The sequence below is a fragment of the Tamandua tetradactyla genome, unplaced genomic scaffold (genome assembly GCF_023851605.1).
Source record: "Tamandua tetradactyla isolate mTamTet1 unplaced genomic scaffold, mTamTet1.pri scaffold_132_ctg1, whole genome shotgun sequence".
NCBI lineage: Eukaryota > Metazoa > Chordata > Mammalia > Pilosa > Myrmecophagidae > Tamandua > Tamandua tetradactyla.
Window position 1 is genome coordinate 247,413 of NW_027518268.1, and position 21,086 is coordinate 268,498.

Genomic DNA, 21,086 nt, shown 5'->3' on the forward strand with positions numbered 1-21,086 from the left:
ACATAGGTTCATGCAAAAATCTGTATGCTAGTGTTCATCACAGAATTTTTTTGTTTTAAATAAAAAGTAGAAACACCTGAAATGTACATTAATTTATGAATGGACAACATGTGGTGTAACATTACAAAGAAATATCATTCAGTAATATAGAGGAATTTAGCACTAATACATGCTTCAACATGGGAAATCCTTGAAAACATAATGGTAAGTGAAAGAGGGCAGTCACTAAAAGTCACATTTGTATAATTTCATTTATATGAAATATCCAGAATAGGGAAAATGAAAGTTAGAAAATAGATAAGTGATAATCAGGGGCTGAGAGCAGAGGAAAAGTGAAATGACTACTAATTCTATAACTTCTGTTTGAAATGATGAAAATATTTTGAAATTAGTCACAATGTTTGAAAAATTATTTGAATATTCTAAAATATTAAAAAATGCCTATGATTTGTACAGTTTAAACAAGTGAATTTAAGGTGTGTGAATTTCATTTAAAATACAAACAAACAATCACCACAATGAGAATATTCTATTTGCCTCAAAATATCTATAGTGCTCTAAAGGATGTAACAGTTTATAATTCATTGTACATGTTCTTAAAAGATAAAATCCAATTTAGTTAAAAACAGTTATACAGAAAGAGAATGTTAAAAATAAATAACCATTGTAGCGAAATTATGTATAAATAAAACAAGGCAGCTCCCATAGAGCTGGAAATCATTTTGTTTCAAGGATTTAGAGGATCTAAAAATTTGAAGTGCAACCCATGATAACAATTACCTTACATCAAGGATTTCATCAAACAGTTGGCAGCAGTGACATATTAAAACAATATGTTTTAAGAGATTCAGAGGCCACAAACTCTTCAAGTAAAACTTTGCCAGTTCCTATATAATGGATAAAAAATTTTGTGTGATAATTATTAAGGAACATTTTGTAAGTTATATAAAAATTGTGATTAAAAACTGCAGGAAATGATAGTGCCAATTTTTTTCAATAAATATGATGAAGATGAAGTTTGTGCAGTCAAAACAAGTAGATTCTGTTATCTAGAATCATTATATTATCCACTTGTCAAAGAAAGGCTAAAAGTGTTAGTCATTTTTTTTTTAGTGTTAGTCACTTTGTACAGCTATTTTAAAGACACGAAATGTGATGCAAAACTGTGCTGATACTTAACTTCCCATACTTAAATACTAGGTAATTAAGCTGAGAAGAGCCAGGAATAAAACAGTCAATAACCAAGAATAGAGGTGAAACTGAAGAAAAGTACTGGCAGCTAAGTAATCAGCAAACAAAGACACGTCTCAACAAAAACAGTGAAATAACTCCAACCCTTACTTTTGGATGAAGAAAAGACCATTCATTCAAACAGCTGATTTGAAAGGCAAGCATTCTAAGGTTAGATAACACCCATGGTAAAAACCAGTGATATAAGAAAAATTCACATTGGTGAAGCAGTATATGCTAATGTTTAGATACTACTTACTTATGATTTGTCTATAATATTATGCAAATTTTTAATTTGAAAAAGATCATAGGAAAGATACAGACTAGCAGGATGAATGTTTCAGGTATTTCCAGTTTCCATGGTGGGCTGTTAATAAAGCAGGAAATAAAAAGGTTTTCAATAGAGTTACAATAACTTTTCTTTTTCCAACAGCTTCTTAAGACCCCTGGATACCTCTTTGCTTTGGAAGCTGTAGATCAGGGGGTTCAGCATGGGTGTGAGGATGGCATAAAAGGCTGACACCATCTTGTCCTGGTCAGGGATATGCTTTGAGGTTGGTCTCATGTACATGAACATGGCAGCACCACAGTAGAGCCCAAGCACAGCCAGGTGGGAGGAGCAAGTGGTGAAGGCCTTGTGACGGCTTTCCCTAGAGCCCATATGGATGACAGCTTGAAGGACATGGGAATAGGAAATGATAATAACTGAGACTGGGAAGATTAGAATCACCATACAGCAAATGAAAAGCAGTTTTTCAAAGAAAGAGGTATCTGTGCAGGATAGAGGTAGAAGGGCAGCAACATCACAGAAAAAGTGATGAACTTCCAGAGATCTGCAGTAAGTGAATGACAATGCAGCTGCAAGCACAATGATACCATCAAGACATCCCAGGATCCAGGAAGCAACAGTCATGAGTACACACAGTTTCTGATTCATGAGGATGGTGTATTGGAGAGGGTGGCATATAGCCACATAGCGGTCATAAGCCATGACAGCCAACAGGAAACATTCAGCCCAAGTAGGGACACATAAAAGAATGCCTGTGTCCCACAACCTGCCATAGAGATGGATTTATTGCCAGACAAGTAGTTGAAGGCCATTTTGGGTACTGTGGTGCAAATAAGCATGAGATCCATGAGGGAGAGTTGGCTTAGGAAGAAGTACATGGGGCTGCAGAGTTGGGTGTCCAGGTAGATGAGGAGAACCATGGCAGTGCTACCCATGAATGCCACTGTGAAGATGCCCAGGACCAGAGAGAAAAAGAAGGTGTTGATGGGGTTGTGATTGAAGATTTCCAGTAGCACAAAGTCAGGGTTGAATGTCTGATTTCTCAACTTCATGATGGCTATTTTGTCTTATCTGGAAGTTGCAGAGAAGGCAGCTGCTTATTTATTATTTCAGGAAAATGTTTTTGAATGCATACCATGGGCAAGACCCTCTACCAGGCAATGCACATGACATATCAGATATTTTCACTAGTCTTTATTTTCAAGCAATTTACTTACAGTAACAGTTATTTGAATTGATCTCATATTTTCCTGTTTTTTCTATCATTAATCCTTCACAGAGACCAATGTAAGAAGTGTTTTCTATTTTACAGACAAGAAAACTGAGTCATAACTTATTAAAATATTGACAGTTTCACAGTCAGTATAGGCTTATATTTCACAAGCCCAGTGTAAGATAGCATGGGATCAGTGCACCCTGTCATGACATGTATTCAACTTTATTTGGAAAAATTTACTAGTCTACACTTTAGCCTCTCCACTTAATAACAAGCTCTAGAAACAGTCTAATCTAAACACTAGTCTCAATATTTTCTTATAAAAAAGACACACTTTCCTTTCCTGAGAATAATTTTGTTTCTCCCAATACATGTGAGAAGGGGACAGTCATATTTGGGAAAAATCTTTCCATCACAACAAAATGTTATAAACTGAACATGATAAATATCGGAGGAACAAAAGAAAATCCTTTCATGATCCTTAAAAGTTTCACTTCCCTGTGCTATTTTGGATGCTGATGGAGTCTGTTCCATCACAGTGAATACAGGTGTGACTGTGTAAAATACCTGCTTCACAACAGCCAGAGATGGAGGTGTGTTTGTGTGAGGTGTAGGTCACTGTGAAAAATGAGCCAGATTAATATTTAATCAGCAAATATCAAAGAGGTATTAAAATGGTTTAAGCTGTGGTGCGAAGCAGCAGAATTCCTATGAATCAATTTTGCCTTTAAGGGGATCTCTCAACCCTACAACAACAGATGTATTGGAAGGTTTAGGACTATGCAAACTAGAGAGGAGATATCTGCAGCTGCCTTGGGTAACTTGAGTAAAGACAAGGCAGTGACAATGGAGTAAGGAAAGGACAGGTTGGAGTATAATCAACTCTCAGGTTGTAGCAAATAGCTACCAATTACTGTCTCTAGCCTACATTGTTATGCTCCATCTCTAAAATGCCACACTATTTAGATAGCTCCCAAGAATAATTTTGCCACAAATTTGAAAAAGCCCCTACAAAAAAATTCTCCTGGACTTCCAGACATGTAGGCCTGAAATACTCTAAACATGTTCTTTCCTTACATACTTAATAATGTCTTTTTTATTATATCATTGTTGTTTTAGCTGCTTTTAGTACAACCATATTTGGTATAACAAGATCATACTTTCTGATACCAATAGGTATTTTTTGATGATCATTTACCCTGGTGAGGGATTATAATTGTTGTCTAGACTTTCTTCCATTAAAAATATTAAGCACATAGTAACTTTCAAAATGTTTGCTATAAAAGATAATTCAACTGTCTTTTCTCTCTTGCATAGCCTAATGTTCTCTGGCTTATATGCCAATACATCAAGCTTTTTCTATTTTATATCAGCAAGTTAGCAAATAGTGTATATCAAACCAAATAATACCCCACCCAGATTATTAAGAACTACTCTGTAAGCTACTCCTTAAAGCTTTGTGTAGACTATACCTGTCATAGCAGTCTATTTTCTGTGAAAATTTAGCTTTTGTAGCTGACACTTTCCCCTAAAAATTCTGATTGTGTATTGATATACCAAATAAATTCTACCATTATACACAAATGAAGAACATGCTATACAGTAGGAAAAGAAATTATTAGTGACATTTGGTTTGTTTTAATGACACAGAAAAAAGACATAACATTAATATTCATTCCCAGTCTACCTTTTGAGCATACAAGAATAGCTACAAGAGTGAGTTATGCCAAATATTGAAACCAGAGAATAACTGCTAAGCAGGAATAAAATGCATTCATTTGTTAGACAATTATGTATTTAATACATTTAATGTGATGAGGGAGTCCAAATGCCCTGTAACAAGAATATAGAAAATAGTTTAACCTACTTAAATAAATACCAAGTAGGTCCTTTTCTGAAGGTGAGCAACACAAAGAACAGATCAAACAATTTCTTTTTACTTTCAGTTTAAACATAAGATCATCAAAATTTCATATTGAAATAAGGCTGTTTGGGTCCTTTTCAATGCTTTCTTGTAAATCATTACTGGAAAATGGAGAAGACCAAAAAATAATAAAGACACTGAAAGAATAAGAAAAGTGACTTAGTGAAAGGAAAATTAAGCATGTGAAAAGAGATAAAAGCATATAAGGAAAATGGATGCAAAGAAAGTAGCAAATAGAAAGGAAAAGGAAAAATAAAGATTAATTACAGAAAGTCTAGTGATTAGAGATTATATAATATGAATGGAGATGAAGGGGAAGAGAGTATAAACTAAGATTCAACTGGAGAGTGGAGACGTGTTGGCATGAGACTTTTTGAGGATGCCCAACCACAATGGGCTACATTTCCTTAGACCTCTTGTTATTTTTCAACTGGCAATTTCTATCCACACATGCCAGCATGTCCCACTTCTCCAGGTGCTATATAAGCTTCACACACTGTGTAATTTAATTAAATAAAGCTTCATTAAATTCTTCTTTACTTCAATTTGTTGCTATTGACTCAGAGCATTTTATCATGTAGTATATTTGAAGAATCTGATTCATGAGTGACACAACTGAGTTCTGCTTCAGGGCAAATCAATTCCTTAATAATCTGTGAACTAGAAATATGTGTTGTGTGTAACCTAAGTCTTTCTTCAGGTGTGAAATTCAATCAGTTTAATGTAAAGCAACATATTGAAGATGCATTGTACATGGCTGTTTCTGTGAAGCTATGTCAACTTCTTTGAATATACTCATATTTATCATAATGGCTTCATGAAATGCTTTTAATAAATTTTAAAAATGTAATCTCTTTTAAATTTTAAAAAATTTAAAAAAGAAGCATGTCCCTTTTTATCTCCACTCTTGTTCTCAATACAAAAGTGTGAATGAGCCCAGGTTTGGAGGTGAAATCATGGAACCCTCAGAATGTCATACACACAATATAGTGAATTAATAAAATACGCATGATTTTAATAAACAAGCTGAGGAAGATTTACACTTATATGATCATGTATAGTATTGCAAAATCTTTTTCAAATACATCATCTCATTTGATCTCACCAATACCATGTGAAATCAGCAAAAGAGATAATGGATTCTCAAAAAGGAAGACTTTGTCATACTTACTGGTGTGGTCAAATTGTAGATGCAATGAATATATTCTCTTCCCTGTATTTTGGAAAGTGACAGTCACTGTCTGACTCTTAGCTATATTTCAATATTTTTTTATTGTGTCTTACAGAAAAGATACAGCATCAGTGCTTAGATTTTGGAAAGCACTCACATTTCAAGAAACTTTTAAACTTCACTCTGTAATAGATCTTAAATGTTTTCTATCTTCAGAGAGTTCAGTCCCTAGACTTCAATTATAGAAAGGTGTGACCTATGTCACAGCCTCTCCTAAGAAACAAAACCCATGAGGACCCATAAACTCTGATTAGTCAGTAGTTGTCATTCTTTCTTTTGAGTCATAAACAATGGTTGTTATAATTCACTTTTATTTATCAAATAAGCAGAATTAATAATGTAGAAACTAAATATTTACAAACTAAAACATTTTTTGTGACTCTAACTCTACTGCAAAATATACTAAATCTGTGAAACTGGTTTCTTAAATTAAGTGGAAAAGTAGCATGTCATAAAATAATTAGGATGATGTAAAATGCATATAAAGTCTCATAAATTTTAATGAAAACATTTGATTATCAAGTCAAATTGGAGCAATCTGTTCATAAAGATTCCAATGTAATCAACTTCTATAGGAAAAAGACAACTCATTGTTTACTGTGTTGATATAAAATGTGGGCACAGTTTATGTTCTTCATAAATAACAAAGATACAAAAGATAAAATAACAATTTCTAAATGTTTAGGCTGGCTGTAATAATTTGGACAATATGTTAGTGGAACAAAATTAGTACAACTGAACAATGTGACAGAACAGAGTCCAAATACCCAGTCACACATACATACATACTTACTGGCACAAACAGCTATTCTCCAAACAAAAGCCCCGGATCCAAGGTCCCTCCATTTTGTCACTCTCAAATTCACTACAAAAGTGTTGATTCCTCGAGTTGATAAATTCTATGCACTATCTTTCTCCAACCAGCAAATTAAGGAGTCAACATACAGCTGTGCCAGGCACACTTGACTGCCTCATTCTGGAGTAGACGTATGGTATATGTGTCCCCCTCCATTTAGTCTGAACTCTATCAAATGGACCAGAGAGCTTATTAGCACCCTTTATCCCCATTATCACTCCTCCCCACCTACCCACAAATATGAATTTTATATCTTTTAGGGGAAATTTTCTTTTTTTTTCTATGATGTTGGGATTTTTTTTGTCTCTCTGGAATCAGTTTCCACCTTTTCCAACTCTGTTTTCCACCCTGGAAAGTGGTGTCTTGCCCTCTGGGTCGAGTGGCACACAGACAGGAAATCAAGTGGTAAGGGCAGCATATGTAGCATCCCAACAAAGTCACTCTCCCTGATCAGTTCTGTGCTTTTCTACTTGTTTTTTTTAAATCATTTATCTTACACTTAATTTATCTGTTCTTCCCTGAGAAATGCATGTTAAGTTCTACCAGTAAGAATGTAAAATCATCAATATTTACTTTTATTTGTAACAATTTTAAATTTTTACCTGAAAATTAACATAGTTCTTATATTTCCATGATCATAACTTTCTTTAATTGTCATACATTTTTCATTATGAAATAGCGATGAAAATTTCATTGACTTTTGTAATGATTACAATTCCACATAGTATGAAAATTAGATCTGTCTGAACACTTCACCATTTATCAAAAAAATAAATTTTTTCTCTGAAGTATATAAAGCTAGATTTTAATATCAATCTTTTGAATCTATAACATTTTTAGATTATTTTAACTCTACTGTTCTTTTTATCTTTATATACTTTTAATATTTTTACAAAGAAGTACTCTCACTTTCCTCTCTTCCATTCCCCACATAACTTCTAATCTGCTTTCTAATTTTGAGAATTTGTTAGTTGGTAGAAGTTTAACTTTATTTTTTGAAGGTACTATTCTTTCCCTATCATATGTCTGTAAATCACACGTTGAAAATCAATTGGCTAAGATATGTGGTTTTATTTCTGTACTTTCTATTCTGTTCCATTGATATATTTGTCTATTTATGTTCCTGAATCACACTGTTCTGATTACTATTATTATTATTATTTTTTTACATGGGCAGGCACCGGGAATCGAACCCGGGTCCTTGGGCTTGGCAGGCAAGCATTCTTACCTGCTGAGCCACCGTGACCCGCCCTGATTACTATTATTTTATAGTTCAATTTGAAATGAGGAAGTTTGAGTCCCCGAACTATGTCCTTTATCAAGTTTGTTTTGGTTATTCAGTGCCTGAAATTCTATAGAATTTGAGGACTTTTTTTCTAAATCTTCTTGGATTTTGATGGGATAGTATTCAAGTGGTATATTGTTTTGGATTATATTGCACTGAAATTTGACTCTTTCAAACCATACGCATGAGATATCTAGCCAGTGACTTAGGTATTCTTTAATTTCTTTCAACATTGATTAATAGCTTTTGGTATACATGCATTGTTTATCTTTGTTTAAATCTGTTCCTAGAGATTTTAGATACCATTATAATTGAAATATTTTCTTAATTTCTTCTTTGTACATTCTTAATGTACAAACATTCCATACATGGTATGCAATCAACAGCTCACAATATCATCATGTATTTGTGTATTCATCACTATGATCATTTTTTGGGAAAATTTGCATCACTCCAGAAAAAGAAAGAAAAAGGAAAAAACTCACATATACCATATCCATCAGGGCTTCTTTCTCAAGTGGAAGGCACATGGCAAACACAGTCACAGTTTCTCTCTTAGCTGGAAAGACACATGGTGAACACGATCAGGGTTCCTCTCTCATCTCGAAGGGCACATGATGAACACAGTGTCATATCTGCTAGCTTCTTCTCCTGGTTTGCTGTTTCATGAAGCTCCCTACGAGGCATTTTCCTTCTTCATCTCCAAAGGTCACTGGTTATTGGACTTCTGCTTCTCATAGTTAATGTCATTCTGCTCTGCTCTCTCTGAATCTCCCATTCTCCAAAATGTTTCCTCTGTTATAGGACTTCAGAAACTAATCAAGACTCACCCAAATGGGTGGACACATGTCATCACCAGCTTAACAGCCACTCTTGATTAAATCACATCTCCAGGGAAATGATCTGATTAAAGTTTCAAACCTACAGTATTGAATAGGGATTATTCTGCCTTAATGAAATGGGATTTTGATGGAAACATGGCAGAAGATACTCCCCTTGGCTGATTACAAATGGAATCAGCTGTGAATGCAGCCAGTGTGATCATGATTTAATTCTATGAAATATCTTCATAGCAACAGTCAGGCCAGCACTTGCCCAACCAGACAAAGGGTCTCACCACCTGGCCAAGTTGACACATGAACCTAACCATGACAGTCTACCCCTTGTCAACTTGGCAGCTAGATGCATCACCTTAAACCATACTTAATTTCTAAATAGAAAACAATACAAGACACATTTTTTCCTCACCTAACAATACTCAACTGTTCTGTATACAAATGGAAACACATTAAATCTCCCCAGAGTAGGGTGCTAGTACTTGGGTAATGTTCATCCTTAAACTTGATATCTTACAACTTAAACACTATAACATTAATGAAATACCATTACAGTCTTTGTTTCTGTAAGTGATCACATGGTCACAGTTCATATTGTTCACTACCTTCTTCCACTACCAATTCTATGTTCCCTTTACCCTCAGCAAGCACTTCAGCTAGCTGTGGTTCTTTGCCTGGTGGGGTGACCCACACCTTCATTCCTGAAGTTTCAGAGCCATTGGTAGTCTGTCTGGATTGGGTTATTGCAATATTCCATTAATTTTAATCACTGGGCACGGTAGTACTAAAAGATGCTCTAGGGGATCTCCTATATTCCAAAAAAACTCTTCTTTGCCTCCATTGTGTAGTTGCAGTCCTAATTCCCCCTGACAGTCAAGGTCAATCACCCCAGCCAGTAACATAATCCCCTTCTTGGCTTGTTGATCCTGGGACATGAGTAGCCAAAAGTGAGCAGGTGGCAGTTTTAGATTCCACTTCAATGGAATCGTTGTTTCTCCTGGTGGAAGAAACAAAAGGCCATTCCACCACTCTATCAACCCAGCTGCCTCTGAATGATGGGGAACATGGTGAGATGAGAGAATTTCATAAGTGTGTGTGCATTCCCACACTTCATTTGCCATTAAGTGTGTTTCTTGGCTAGAAACAATACTCTATGGAATACTATGATGATGGATAAGACCTTCTATAAGTCCACAGATGGTAGTTTTGGAAGAAGCATTGCATGTAGGGAAAGCAAACCCAAATCCAGAGTATGTATCTACTGCAGTTAGAAAAAATCACTGCCCCTTCCATGAAGGGAGTGGTTCAACATAATCAACCTGCCACCATGCAGCCAGCTGGTCACCTTGGGAAATGTTGCCATAACAGGAGCAGAGTGTGGGTCTCTGCTGCTGGCAGATTGGGCACTCAGCAGTGGTTGTAGTCAGGTCAGCCATGGTAAGTAGAAGTCCATGTTACTGAGCCCACACATAACCTCCATCCCTACCACATGATCACTCTGTTCATGAGCCCATTGGGTAATGACAGGAGTTGCTGGTGAAAGAGCTGACAGGTATTCACAGAATGGGTCATCTTATCTACTTGATTATTAAAACCTTCCTCTGTTGAAGTCACCTTCTGTTGCACATTCACATGGGACACAAATATCATGTTTTTAGCCCACTCAGAAAGGTCTATCCACATACCTCTTCCCCAGACTTCTTTGTCACCAATTTTCCAATTATGTCTTTGTAAGTCCCTGACCATCCAGCCAAACCATTGGCAACAGCCTACGAATCAGTATACAAACACACCTCTGGCCAGTTCTCCAAGCAAAATGAACAACCAGGTGCACTGCTCAAATTTCTGCCCACTAGGAGGATTTCCCCTCACCACTCTCCTTCAAGGACATCTCAGAAAGAGGTTGGAGTGCTGTATCTGTCCACTTTTGCATGGTACCTGCATATTGTGCCAAACCATCTGTAAACCAGACCCAAGTTTTCTCTACCTCAGCCAATTTACTGTAAGAAACTCCCTAAGAGGCCACAGCTCTGGTTTGGGAAAGAGAAGTAAATGTGGCATGAGTGGAGACTATAGGCATTTGGGCCACTTCCTCATGTAACATACTTGTGCTTTCAAGACCTGCTCTGGCCCTATCTCATGTATACCATTTCCACTTTCACGACAGACTGTTGTTGTGCAAGCCCAACTTTATGGCTTGGTGGATCACACAACATCCAGCTCATGATAGGCAACTCAGGTCTCATGGTAACTTGGTTTCCCATGGTTAAGCATTCAGTCTCTTCTAAAGTCCAGTAGCAGACCAAAAGCTGTTTCTCAAGAGGAGAATAGTTACATGCATCAGATGGTAAAGCTTTGCTCCAAAATCCTAAGGCTCTGCATTGTGATTCTCCTATAGGGGACTGCCAAAGGCTCCAGACAGCATCTCTGTTTGCCACAGACACTTCCAGAACCATTGGATCTGATGGATCATGTGGTCCAAGTGGCACAGCAGCTTGCACAGCAATCTAGACCTGTTGCAGAGCCTCCTCTTGTTTAGGTTCCCACTCAAAATTAGCAACTTTTCTGGTCATTCGATAAATGGGCCAGAGTCATACATTCAAATGAGGAATATGTTTTCACCAAAATTGAAGGAGACCAATTAGGTGTTGTGCCTCTTTTTTGGTTATAGGAGGGGCCAGATGCAGGAACTTGTCCTTCACCTTAGAAGGGATATCTCAACATAACCCACACCACTGGACACCTAGAAATTTCACTGAGGTGGAAGATCCCTTTATTTTTGTTGGATTTATCTCCCATCCTCTGACACACAAATGCCTTACCAGTAAGTCTAGAGTAGTTTTACTTCTTGCTTACTAGATCCAATCAGCATATCATCAGTTGAATGGACCAATGTGATGTCTTGTTGGAGGGAGAAATGATCAAGTTCCCTGTGGACAAGATTATGATATAGGGTTGGAGAGTTGATATACCCGTGAGGTAGGACAGTGAAAGTAAATTGTTAACCTTGCCAGCTAAAGGAAAACTGTTTCTGGTGGTCCTTTCTAACAGCTACCGAGAAAAAATCATTTGCCAGATCAATAGCAACATACTAGGTACCAGGGGATGTATTGATTTCTTCAGGCAATAATACCACATCTGGAACATCAGCTGCAATTGAAATTGTCACCTGGTTGCACTTACAATAATTCACTATCATCCTCCAAGACCCATCTGTTTTCTGCACAAGCCAAATAGGACAGTTGAATGGGGATGTGGTGGGAATAACCACCCCTGCATCCTTCAAGTTCTTAAGAATAGCAGTAATCTCTGCAATCCCTCCAGGAATCCAGTACTGCTTTTGGTTTACTATTTTGGTAGGTGGGGGCTGTTCTAGTGGCTTCCATTTGGCCTTTCCCACCATAATTAGCCCTCACGGTATGAGTTAGAGAGCCAATGTGTGGATTCTGCCAGTAGTTCTGTATGTCTATCTAATTTTGTATTCTGGAACTAGGGAAATAACTATAGAATGGGTCTGGAGGCCCATTCTATAACTCAGATGGACCTGAGTTAAACTCCATCGATCACCTGACCTCAGTAAGCCCCCATTCTGACTGGTGGACCAGAGTGACATTGTGAGTCCCCTGGAATTAATGTCACTTCTGAACCAGTGTCTAATAATTCCCTAAACATCTGATCATTTCCTTTTCCACAATGCAGAGTTACTCTGGTAAAAGGCCATCAGTCTCCTTGGGGAATGGTTTGGAGGAAGATTAACAGTATAAATTTGGGGCAGTGTAACAGTGTCCTCCCCCAAAGGGACCTGGCCTCCCCCTTATTCAAGGGGCTGTGGATCTGCAAACTGTCTCAAGTCTGGAAATTGATTTAGGGGCTGTGACTCTTTGTTTTTGGAATTCAAGTTAGACTTCTGTTCATTTGACCTAGAACATTTTTTTTAATACAGCTCAAACAAGAATTTAGTAGACTGCCCATTTATTGTACTTCTAGGTACCCTGTGATTTACTAACCAATGCCACAAGTCTCTGTGAGTCAGATTGTTTTGACTCCTGCTTTGAGTCTGCTGTCTATTATGATAGCCACATCCACCTTATCTTTGGTCATTAAGTGCTGCCAACTGGTTGCTGCCAACTGGTTTCTGCCAACTCGGGATCCCATAATCCCCATTATGTTAAGGATTCCAGCTCAGTGACAGCAGTTCCCACAGTAATATGTGACCTACAGAGAAAAGCAACTACAGTGCTCTTCAGGGATGATGGTGCTAGTCTCACAAATTTATTTCCTACAGTTTTGGTAAGAAATTCTTAGGGTGTAATAGCAGGCTTTGCATGATAAATCCATTCTAACATTCCAATCTCTCTAAGCCTCTGGATCCCCTCATCTACTTTATGCCAGGGAAGTTCTGGCATTTTAAGCTCAGGTAATGTCGGCCACCTTTTGATCCATGTTTCAGCCAACCATACAAACAAACTGTTAATAACTTTTCTAACCCCCTCAATCTATAACACTGAATGCAAAATTCCTGCTTAGTGGGCCCATTTCAATAAATTCAGCCTAATCCAGCTTTATATTTCTCCCACCATTATCCCACACCCTTAAAATCCATTGCCACACATATTCCCCTGATTTCTGTCTATATAAATTGGAAAACTCTCGCAGTTCTTTTGGAGAATAATGTACCTCCTCATGGGTGATACTTTGTACCTCACCGTTTGAGGCCTGTTGGGAGTTTAGTCTAGTTATATGTCTGGAAGAAATGAGGGATGGTGGTGGGGGTCATGAAAGGAATTAGAAGTATCTTCCAAGCCATTTGCTTCAGGGCATTCATTAGCACTTTCATCTAGTGAAACAAGATTAATCACTCTATGGCTAATCTCTTCAGGTGGAGTTTAGGTGGCTAACTCCTCAGGGCAGGCTGGAGGTGGGGTAGCTATGTCCTCAGGGCAGACTATTACAGGGTTATGTAGAGAAGACTCAGCATGACATAGGGTTTCAACCTCTTCACTGATGGCATTATCAATCCATATGTTGCCATCATATTTTTCAGGGTCCCACTCCTTTCCAATCAATGCCCTCACTTTAACAGCAGACACCATGCAAGACTGAGACTTCAGTTTACATTGTAAAGTTTCTACTTTAACAATAAGATTCTGAGTCTGCTTTTCAGAGATCTCATGTCTACGGCTACAGGAAATAAGATTTTCCTTCAGAACATTCATAGGAACATTTACATCTGTCAGACAGTGCTTAAGCTTCTCACTTGAAGTCTTAAGCCCATCCCTTTCACTCATTAATGTATACACCATATCTAACAACAACCAGCCAACATCTCTAAACCTCCCATATCCACAAAACTCCATAAAGGTGTCAAAAACATTATCCCCCAAGTGAAGCACTAGAAGAATCAAATGGTAATATTTTCAATATCTCTTTTGTCAACTCACCCCATGAACTGACAGTATCATTCTGATTATGGCAATCAGAGTCCTTAGTGCCTTTAAGTCCAGTCAGAGTAGAAAATCAATTGTAAAAACCATTATTTTTAAGATTCTGTTTCTTAAGAACCACTCCTGTTAGCAAGCTGTATTAGTTAGGGTTCCCTAGAGAAACAGAATCAACAGGAAATAACTGCAAATATAAAATTTATAAAAGTATCCCAGGTAATAATGGGAATGCAGAGTACAAAATCCATTGGGCAGGCTGTGAGGCTGATGACTCCAATGGAGGGTCTTGATGAACTCCACAGGAGAAGCTTGCCAACCAAAGCAGGAGGAGAGCATGTCTCTTCTGAATCCTCCTTAAAAGGTTTCCAGTGATTAGACTGAGCATCACTCATTGAAGAAGACACTCCCCTTGGCTGATTACAAATGGCATTAGCTGTGGATGCAGCTGACGTGATCATGATCTACTTCTATGAAATGTCTTCACAGCAACAGACAGGCCAGTACTTGCCCAACCAGAAAAATGGGCATCACCACCTGGCCAAGTTGACACACGAACCTACCCATGACAGATCCTTTAGAAGTCCCAACCTGCTAACCCATGCTCTCCACTTTAGTTCAGAAAATTTTTATTATATAGTTAGTCTATATGATTGAGGCATGACAGTATTTATCATTTTGATCCTGAATTGTATTCCATTCTATGTATATACCACATTTTGTCTATCCTTTCATCAGGTGAAGAATGCTTGATATGTTTCCATCTGTTGACAGCTGTGAACAATGCCACTATGAACATTTGTGTGCAAATATTTGTGTGAGATGCTGCTGTTCTAGTTTGCTAGCTGCCGGGATGCAATATACCAGGAATGGAATGACTTTTAAAAGGGGAATTTAATAAGTTGCTAGTTTACAATTCTAAGGCCGAGAAAATGTCCCAATTTAAATGAGTCTATAGAAAAGTCCAATCAAGGTATTCAAGGAAAGACACCTTGGTTCAAGAAGGCCAATGAAGTTCAGGGTCTCTCTCTTAAGTGAGAAGGCACATGGTGAATATAGTCACAGTTTCTCTCCCAGTTGGAAGGGCAGAGGGCGAGCATGGCATCAATTACTAGCTTTCTCTCCTGGCTTCCTGTTTCATGAGGCTCCCCAGGAGGCATTTTCCTTCTTCATCTCCAAAGGTAGCTGGCTCGTGGACTCCATGTTTCATGGTGCTGCAGTATTCTCTGCTCTCTCTGAATCTCTTTTATAGGACTTCAGAAACTAATCAAGACCCACCCAAATGGGTGGGGACATGCCTCTACCTAATCCAGCTTAACAACCACTCTCAATCAAATCACATCTCCAGGGAGATGATCTAATTACAGTTTCAAACATACAATATTGAATAGGGATTAGAAGAAACAGCTGCCCTTACAAAATGGGATTAGGATTAAAACATGGCTTTTCTAGGGTACATATATCACTTCAAACCAGTACACCTGCTTTTAATTCTTTGATACATACATATATATATATATACGATTTCCCAATTGAGTGGACCAGGCCCCATGTTAAAAATCAATTAAACACTGATTTGAGCATCTATTTCTGAACTCCCAATTTCATTTCATTCTTCAATATATCAATCATGGTGCCTGTTTTTTTTTTTGTTTGTTTTTTTGTTTGTTTGTTTTGCATGGGCAGACCCTGGGAATCAAACCTGTGTCTTCAGGATGACAGGCAAGAATTCTGCCACTGAGCCACCATTGCACTGTTGCACTGCCCCAATACCATGCTATTTTGACTACTATACCTTTGCAATAATTTTTATAGTCAGGATGTATGAGTCCCTGAACATCATTCTTTTTCAAATTGTTTTTGGCTATCTGGAACCCCTTTTACTTCAAAATAAATTTAATGATTGCTTTTCCATTTCTGCAAAGTAGGCTGTTGGAATTTTGACTGGGATTAAGTTGAAACCATCAATCATTTCAAGTGTAATTGATAACTTGACAACATTTAGTCTTTCAACCCAAGAGCACAGAATACCCTTCTTTATTTAGATCTTCTTTTGATTTCTTTGAGAAAATATTTGGAGTTTCCAAGTTATACATTCTTTAAATCCTTCATTAAGTTATTGGAATATCTTTGATTCTTTAATTACTATTGTAAATGGAACACTTTTTTCTTGACTTCCATTTCAGTTTGTTTATTACAAGTGTATAGAAACACTCTTTATTTGTGCCAGTTGATCTTGTTCCTCATCTCTTTGCTGAGTTATTATATTTGCTGAATTATTTATCTGCTCAAGGAGTTTTTGTGTACGTTTGTTGGACATTGTATATATAGGATCATGTCATCTGCAAATATGGAAAGTTTTCTTTTTCCTTTATAATTCGGATGTCTTTTATTTCTTTTTCTGGTCTTATTGCTCTTGCTAGAACTTGCAGTAAAATTTTGAATAACAGTGGTGATAGTAGGCATCCTTGTCTTGTTCCACATCCTACAGGCCTCTAGCCTTTCACCACTGAGTATGATGCTAGCAGTACCTATTTCATTTATGTTCTTTATCACATTGAGGAAGTTTTCTTCTGTTACTATTTTCATGTTTTTAACAAGAAAGGGTGTTAGATTTTTTAAAAAGCTTCTCCCTTTTCTGCATCAATTAAGTTGACCCTGTGGGTTTTTTTCCTTCATTTTATTAATATGGTGCATGGTATTAATTGATTTTCCTACATTGAACCATCCTTGCATAACTTGGATAAATCCCACATGATCAAGGTGTGTAATTCTATAATTGTGCAGTTGGATTCAAATGGCATATATCCTCTTTGGTATGTTCACATCTATATTCATAAGTTAATCAATCTATAATTTTCTTCTCTTGTACTATCTTTATCTGGATTTGTTATTAAGGTGATGTTGGCATCATAGAATGAGTAAGGTAGTGTTCCCTCCTGTTTAATTTTATGGAAGAGTTTTGCAGGATTGGTATTAATCCTTCTTGGAATGTTTGGTACAATTAACCTGTGAAGCCATCTAGTCCTTGGCTTCTCTTTTTTAGGAGGGTTATAATGAGTGATTCAATCTCCTTACTTGTATTTCACGTGTTGAGATCTTCTATTACATCTAGAATCAGGGTAGGTTGTTACTGTGTTTCTAGAACTTTATTCATTTCATCTAGGTTGCCTAATTTTCTGGTTTACAGTTGTTCATAATATCCTTCTATGATCCTTTTTATCTCTATGGGGTCAGTAGTAATACATGCCTTTTCTTTTTTTATAAGGCCAACTAAAGTTTTGTCTTTGTTTGTTTGGTTGTTTGCATGGGCAAGCACCAGGAATCCAACCAGGGTCTCTGGCATGTCAGGCAAGAACTCTGCCTGATGAGCCACCATGGCCTGCCCTAAAGTTTTCCCTATTTTACTGGTCATTTCATACAACCAAATTTTGGTTTGTGAGTTTTCCTATTTTCATCTCTCTTATCTGCTTCCTTTTGGGTTTAGTTTGTTGTTTTTTTACTTGTTCCTTGAGGTGTGTCATTAAGTCTTTAATTTTAGCTTTCTTTTTCTAATGTAAGCATTTAGGTTTATAAATTTCCCTCTCATTACTGTCTTTGTTGTATTCTATAAGTTTTGATAGGTAGTGTTATTTTCATCTGTCTCAAGATATTTAGTGATCTACCTTGCAATTTCTTCTTGACCCATTCTTTTTATATGTGTGTGTTATTTAAAGTCCATATTTATTGATTTTCCAGTTCTCTGCCTATAATTTATTTCCAGGTTTGTTCACTGTAGTCAGAGAAGAGGCACTCTGTAATTCCAATCTCTTAAAAATTTTTCAAGTTTGATTTTTGACTCAACATGTGGTCTATAGTGGATCTATGTGCACTTGAGAAGAATTTGCATCTTGTTATTTGAGGAAGCATTATTCTATATATATATGTTAGGTCTAGTTCAGTTATCATATTATTCAAGTTCTCTGTATCCTCATTGATCTTATGTCTAGATGTTATATTTAATGGTGAAAATGGTGCATTGAAATCTGTAGTAAATATTTTGGAGGTGTCTATTTCTCTTTTCAGTTTGCCTGCATTTGTGTCATGTATTTTGGTGCACTGTGGTTAGGTGCATAAATATGAATGACTGCTATTTCTTCTTAGTGGATTGACCTCTTTATTAATATATAATTTCCCTCTTTGTCTCTTCCAATTGCTTTGCACTTATGGTCTATTTTGTCCAACATTAACTTAGCTAGTCGAACTCTTGTTTGGTTATTATTTGCTATCTTTTTCTGTTCTTTTACTTTCAACCTACACGAGTCTTTGTATCTAAGGTGAGTTTCTTGTAAACAACTTATAGTTGAATTTTTCTTTTATATTCATTCTGCTAATGTGTGCCTTTTGAATGGAGAATTTAATCCATTAGTATTCAGTGTTATTACAGTAAAGGCAGTACTTCAGCCATTTTGTCCTTTGGTTTTTGTATGTCATTTTTAATGTCTCTTTTCCTTTATTGAAGCCTCTTATTCTGTATGCATGATTTTTTGTGATGTACTTTTCTTATCCATTTCTCAGTTTTGCTTTTGTGTATTTTTTATACTTTCTTTGTGATTGCACTGGGGTGCGGTAAAACACAGCCTATGTCTGTAACAATTATCTGAAAAGATAACAACTTACCTTAAATCTTATTATAACCTAATGATTATAATTCATAATTATTATAATCTTATATTTAAAATTATTGTAATTTATAATTATATGTAATTATAAGTAATATATAAATTACATGATAAATGATAATTATTCCATTATATTTCATTATAATACATTGATTATAAAATATAATTACAATTTTAATATTTGTAATTATATCCTTATACTTATTATAAGCTTATGAACTAGTAATTTGAAAAGATAACTCATCTTAAATCTTATTGAATTTAGCTTTAATAGCATAGACAATCCCTGCTTACAATATCCCTCAGTTTCTGCTGTGTATCTATTTTTTTACCCCACATTACCTCTTTATATTTTGATTGCCCATAATCAGGAAATTTGACTTTTTTTCCTGATCAATTATATTCTGTCTCTTATAGAAACAAAAGATAGAGTTATATATGGATGATACAGTACAATTATCCCTTTCCTTGTCCATCTTGTGAAGGCAGTCATTTCTTTTAATCCCTATTCAGTACTGTAAGTTGGAAACTTGATTAAATTATCTTCATGGAGATGTGACACCAATTGTAGATATTAAGCCTTGATTAGAGGGAGATGAGACTCCTTCCATTCTGGGGGGGCTTGATTAATTTACCAGAATCCTTTAATAGAAGAAACATTTTGGAAAAAAGCTTCACAGCCATGAAATCCATGAAATACCATGCAACCGGAGACCTTTGGAGATGAAGAAGAAAAGCACCATTGGTGGAACTTCATGAAACAAGACTCCTGGAGAGACAGCAGACATTGCCATGTTTACCATGTGCCTTTCCAGTTGAGAAAGAAAATCCTGAACTTCATTAGCCTTTCTTGACTGAAGGTAACCTCTTGTTGGTACCTTAATGTGGACATTTTTATAGACTTGTTCTAACTGGGACATTTTCGTGGCTTTATAACAGTAAATCTGAAACAATAAATTCCCTCATTTAAAAGCCATTCTGATATATCACATTCTGGCAGTCTGAAACTGGAACAGTTATCTTTAGTGAAGTTCTTTGCTTCAAACTATTCCAAGCCAATTTCTCCTGTTTTTCCCTTTAAACCTGCAGGACTCCCTTTAGAATTCTTATAGGGCAGATATCTTATTAACAAACTCTCTCAGTTTCATTTAATTTGTGAATATTTTAAACTCTCCTTTAATTTTGAAGGATGGTTTTGACAGACAAAGAATTTTTGGCTGTCAATTTTTCTGATGAGAAATTGGCATAGTTTTATTGATTACTTATATGTGATGAATAGTAGTTGTTCTTTGGCTGCTTTCAGAATTTTCTCAATCTCTGGCATTTGATATTCTGCTAATTATGTGTCTCAGAGTGGGCCTACTAAGATTTATTCTGCTTGGTGTACTTTGTTCTTTTTGGACATGTAAATTTTGTCATTAAAAAGAGTTGGAAAATTGGGGGCTATTATGTCCTCAAATATTCTTTCTGCCCCACTGCTTTCCTCTTGCTTCTAGGACACCCATGATGCATTTGTACATATGCTACATACTGCCACTCAAGTCCTTGAAACACTGCTCAATTTTTTTCTATTCTTTTCTATATATGTTCTTCTGATTTTAATTGCCTGCCCTCTAGGTGCTTATTCCTGTTAACATCTGCTGTTGTATGCTTTCATTATTTCTTAGGAGACAGAACTACCTCTCCAGGGTGTTTAAAGCAACCAAATATTTGTCCCAGGCTATCTACCTCAACAGATTCTTATGTTCTTTTCCACGTCTTAAACTACTTTTGCCTGGAGGGCAAATTTTGGAAAATCTCTGAGAATATTCCAGAGAACACTTTCAAAGTCAGTCTTTCTCAGCTGGAACAGAGCCAGAGACCTACAAATGGGATACATACTAGCTCCAAATGGCCCATAATTTACTAGCCTCTTTCTCCCTCTTTTCCTTGGATTCTGTATTGTGTTCTACTGGACTCTGGAGTTTCAAAATAGTTGTTTAATACAGTTACTCCCTGTTTGCTATTTATTCTGGTGTGTGGACTGTGAATCCTGTGGTTTCTTTTTCTGCCATTTTCCCACAATCAAAATACACATTTTCTGATCCTTGATTATCTGATAATTGCATGACTTCATCCTC

At 36.5% G+C, this 21,086-nt stretch overlaps 1 protein-coding gene and 1 pseudogene across 1 annotated transcript in view; both read right to left on the minus strand.

Moving 5' to 3' along the window:
* Nucleotides 1-1,261: 1,261 nt before the first annotated feature.
* The window catches only part of LOC143673116 (uncharacterized), a 43,946-nt gene continuing 24,121 nt past the window's right edge, over nt 1,262-21,086 (minus strand). Inside the window, exons 3-4 of the mRNA XM_077147465.1 lie at nt 8,517-8,590; nt 1,262-1,597 (exon numbers count right to left, since the gene is read on the minus strand). Coding sequence (XP_077003580.1) covers nt 1,571-1,597; nt 8,517-8,590 — 101 coding nt within the window. The 3' untranslated portion in view covers nt 1,262-1,570. The remainder of the gene's footprint in view (nt 1,598-8,516; nt 8,591-21,086) is intronic.
* LOC143673115 (olfactory receptor 2M4-like) lies at nt 1,591-2,571 on the minus strand (annotated as a pseudogene).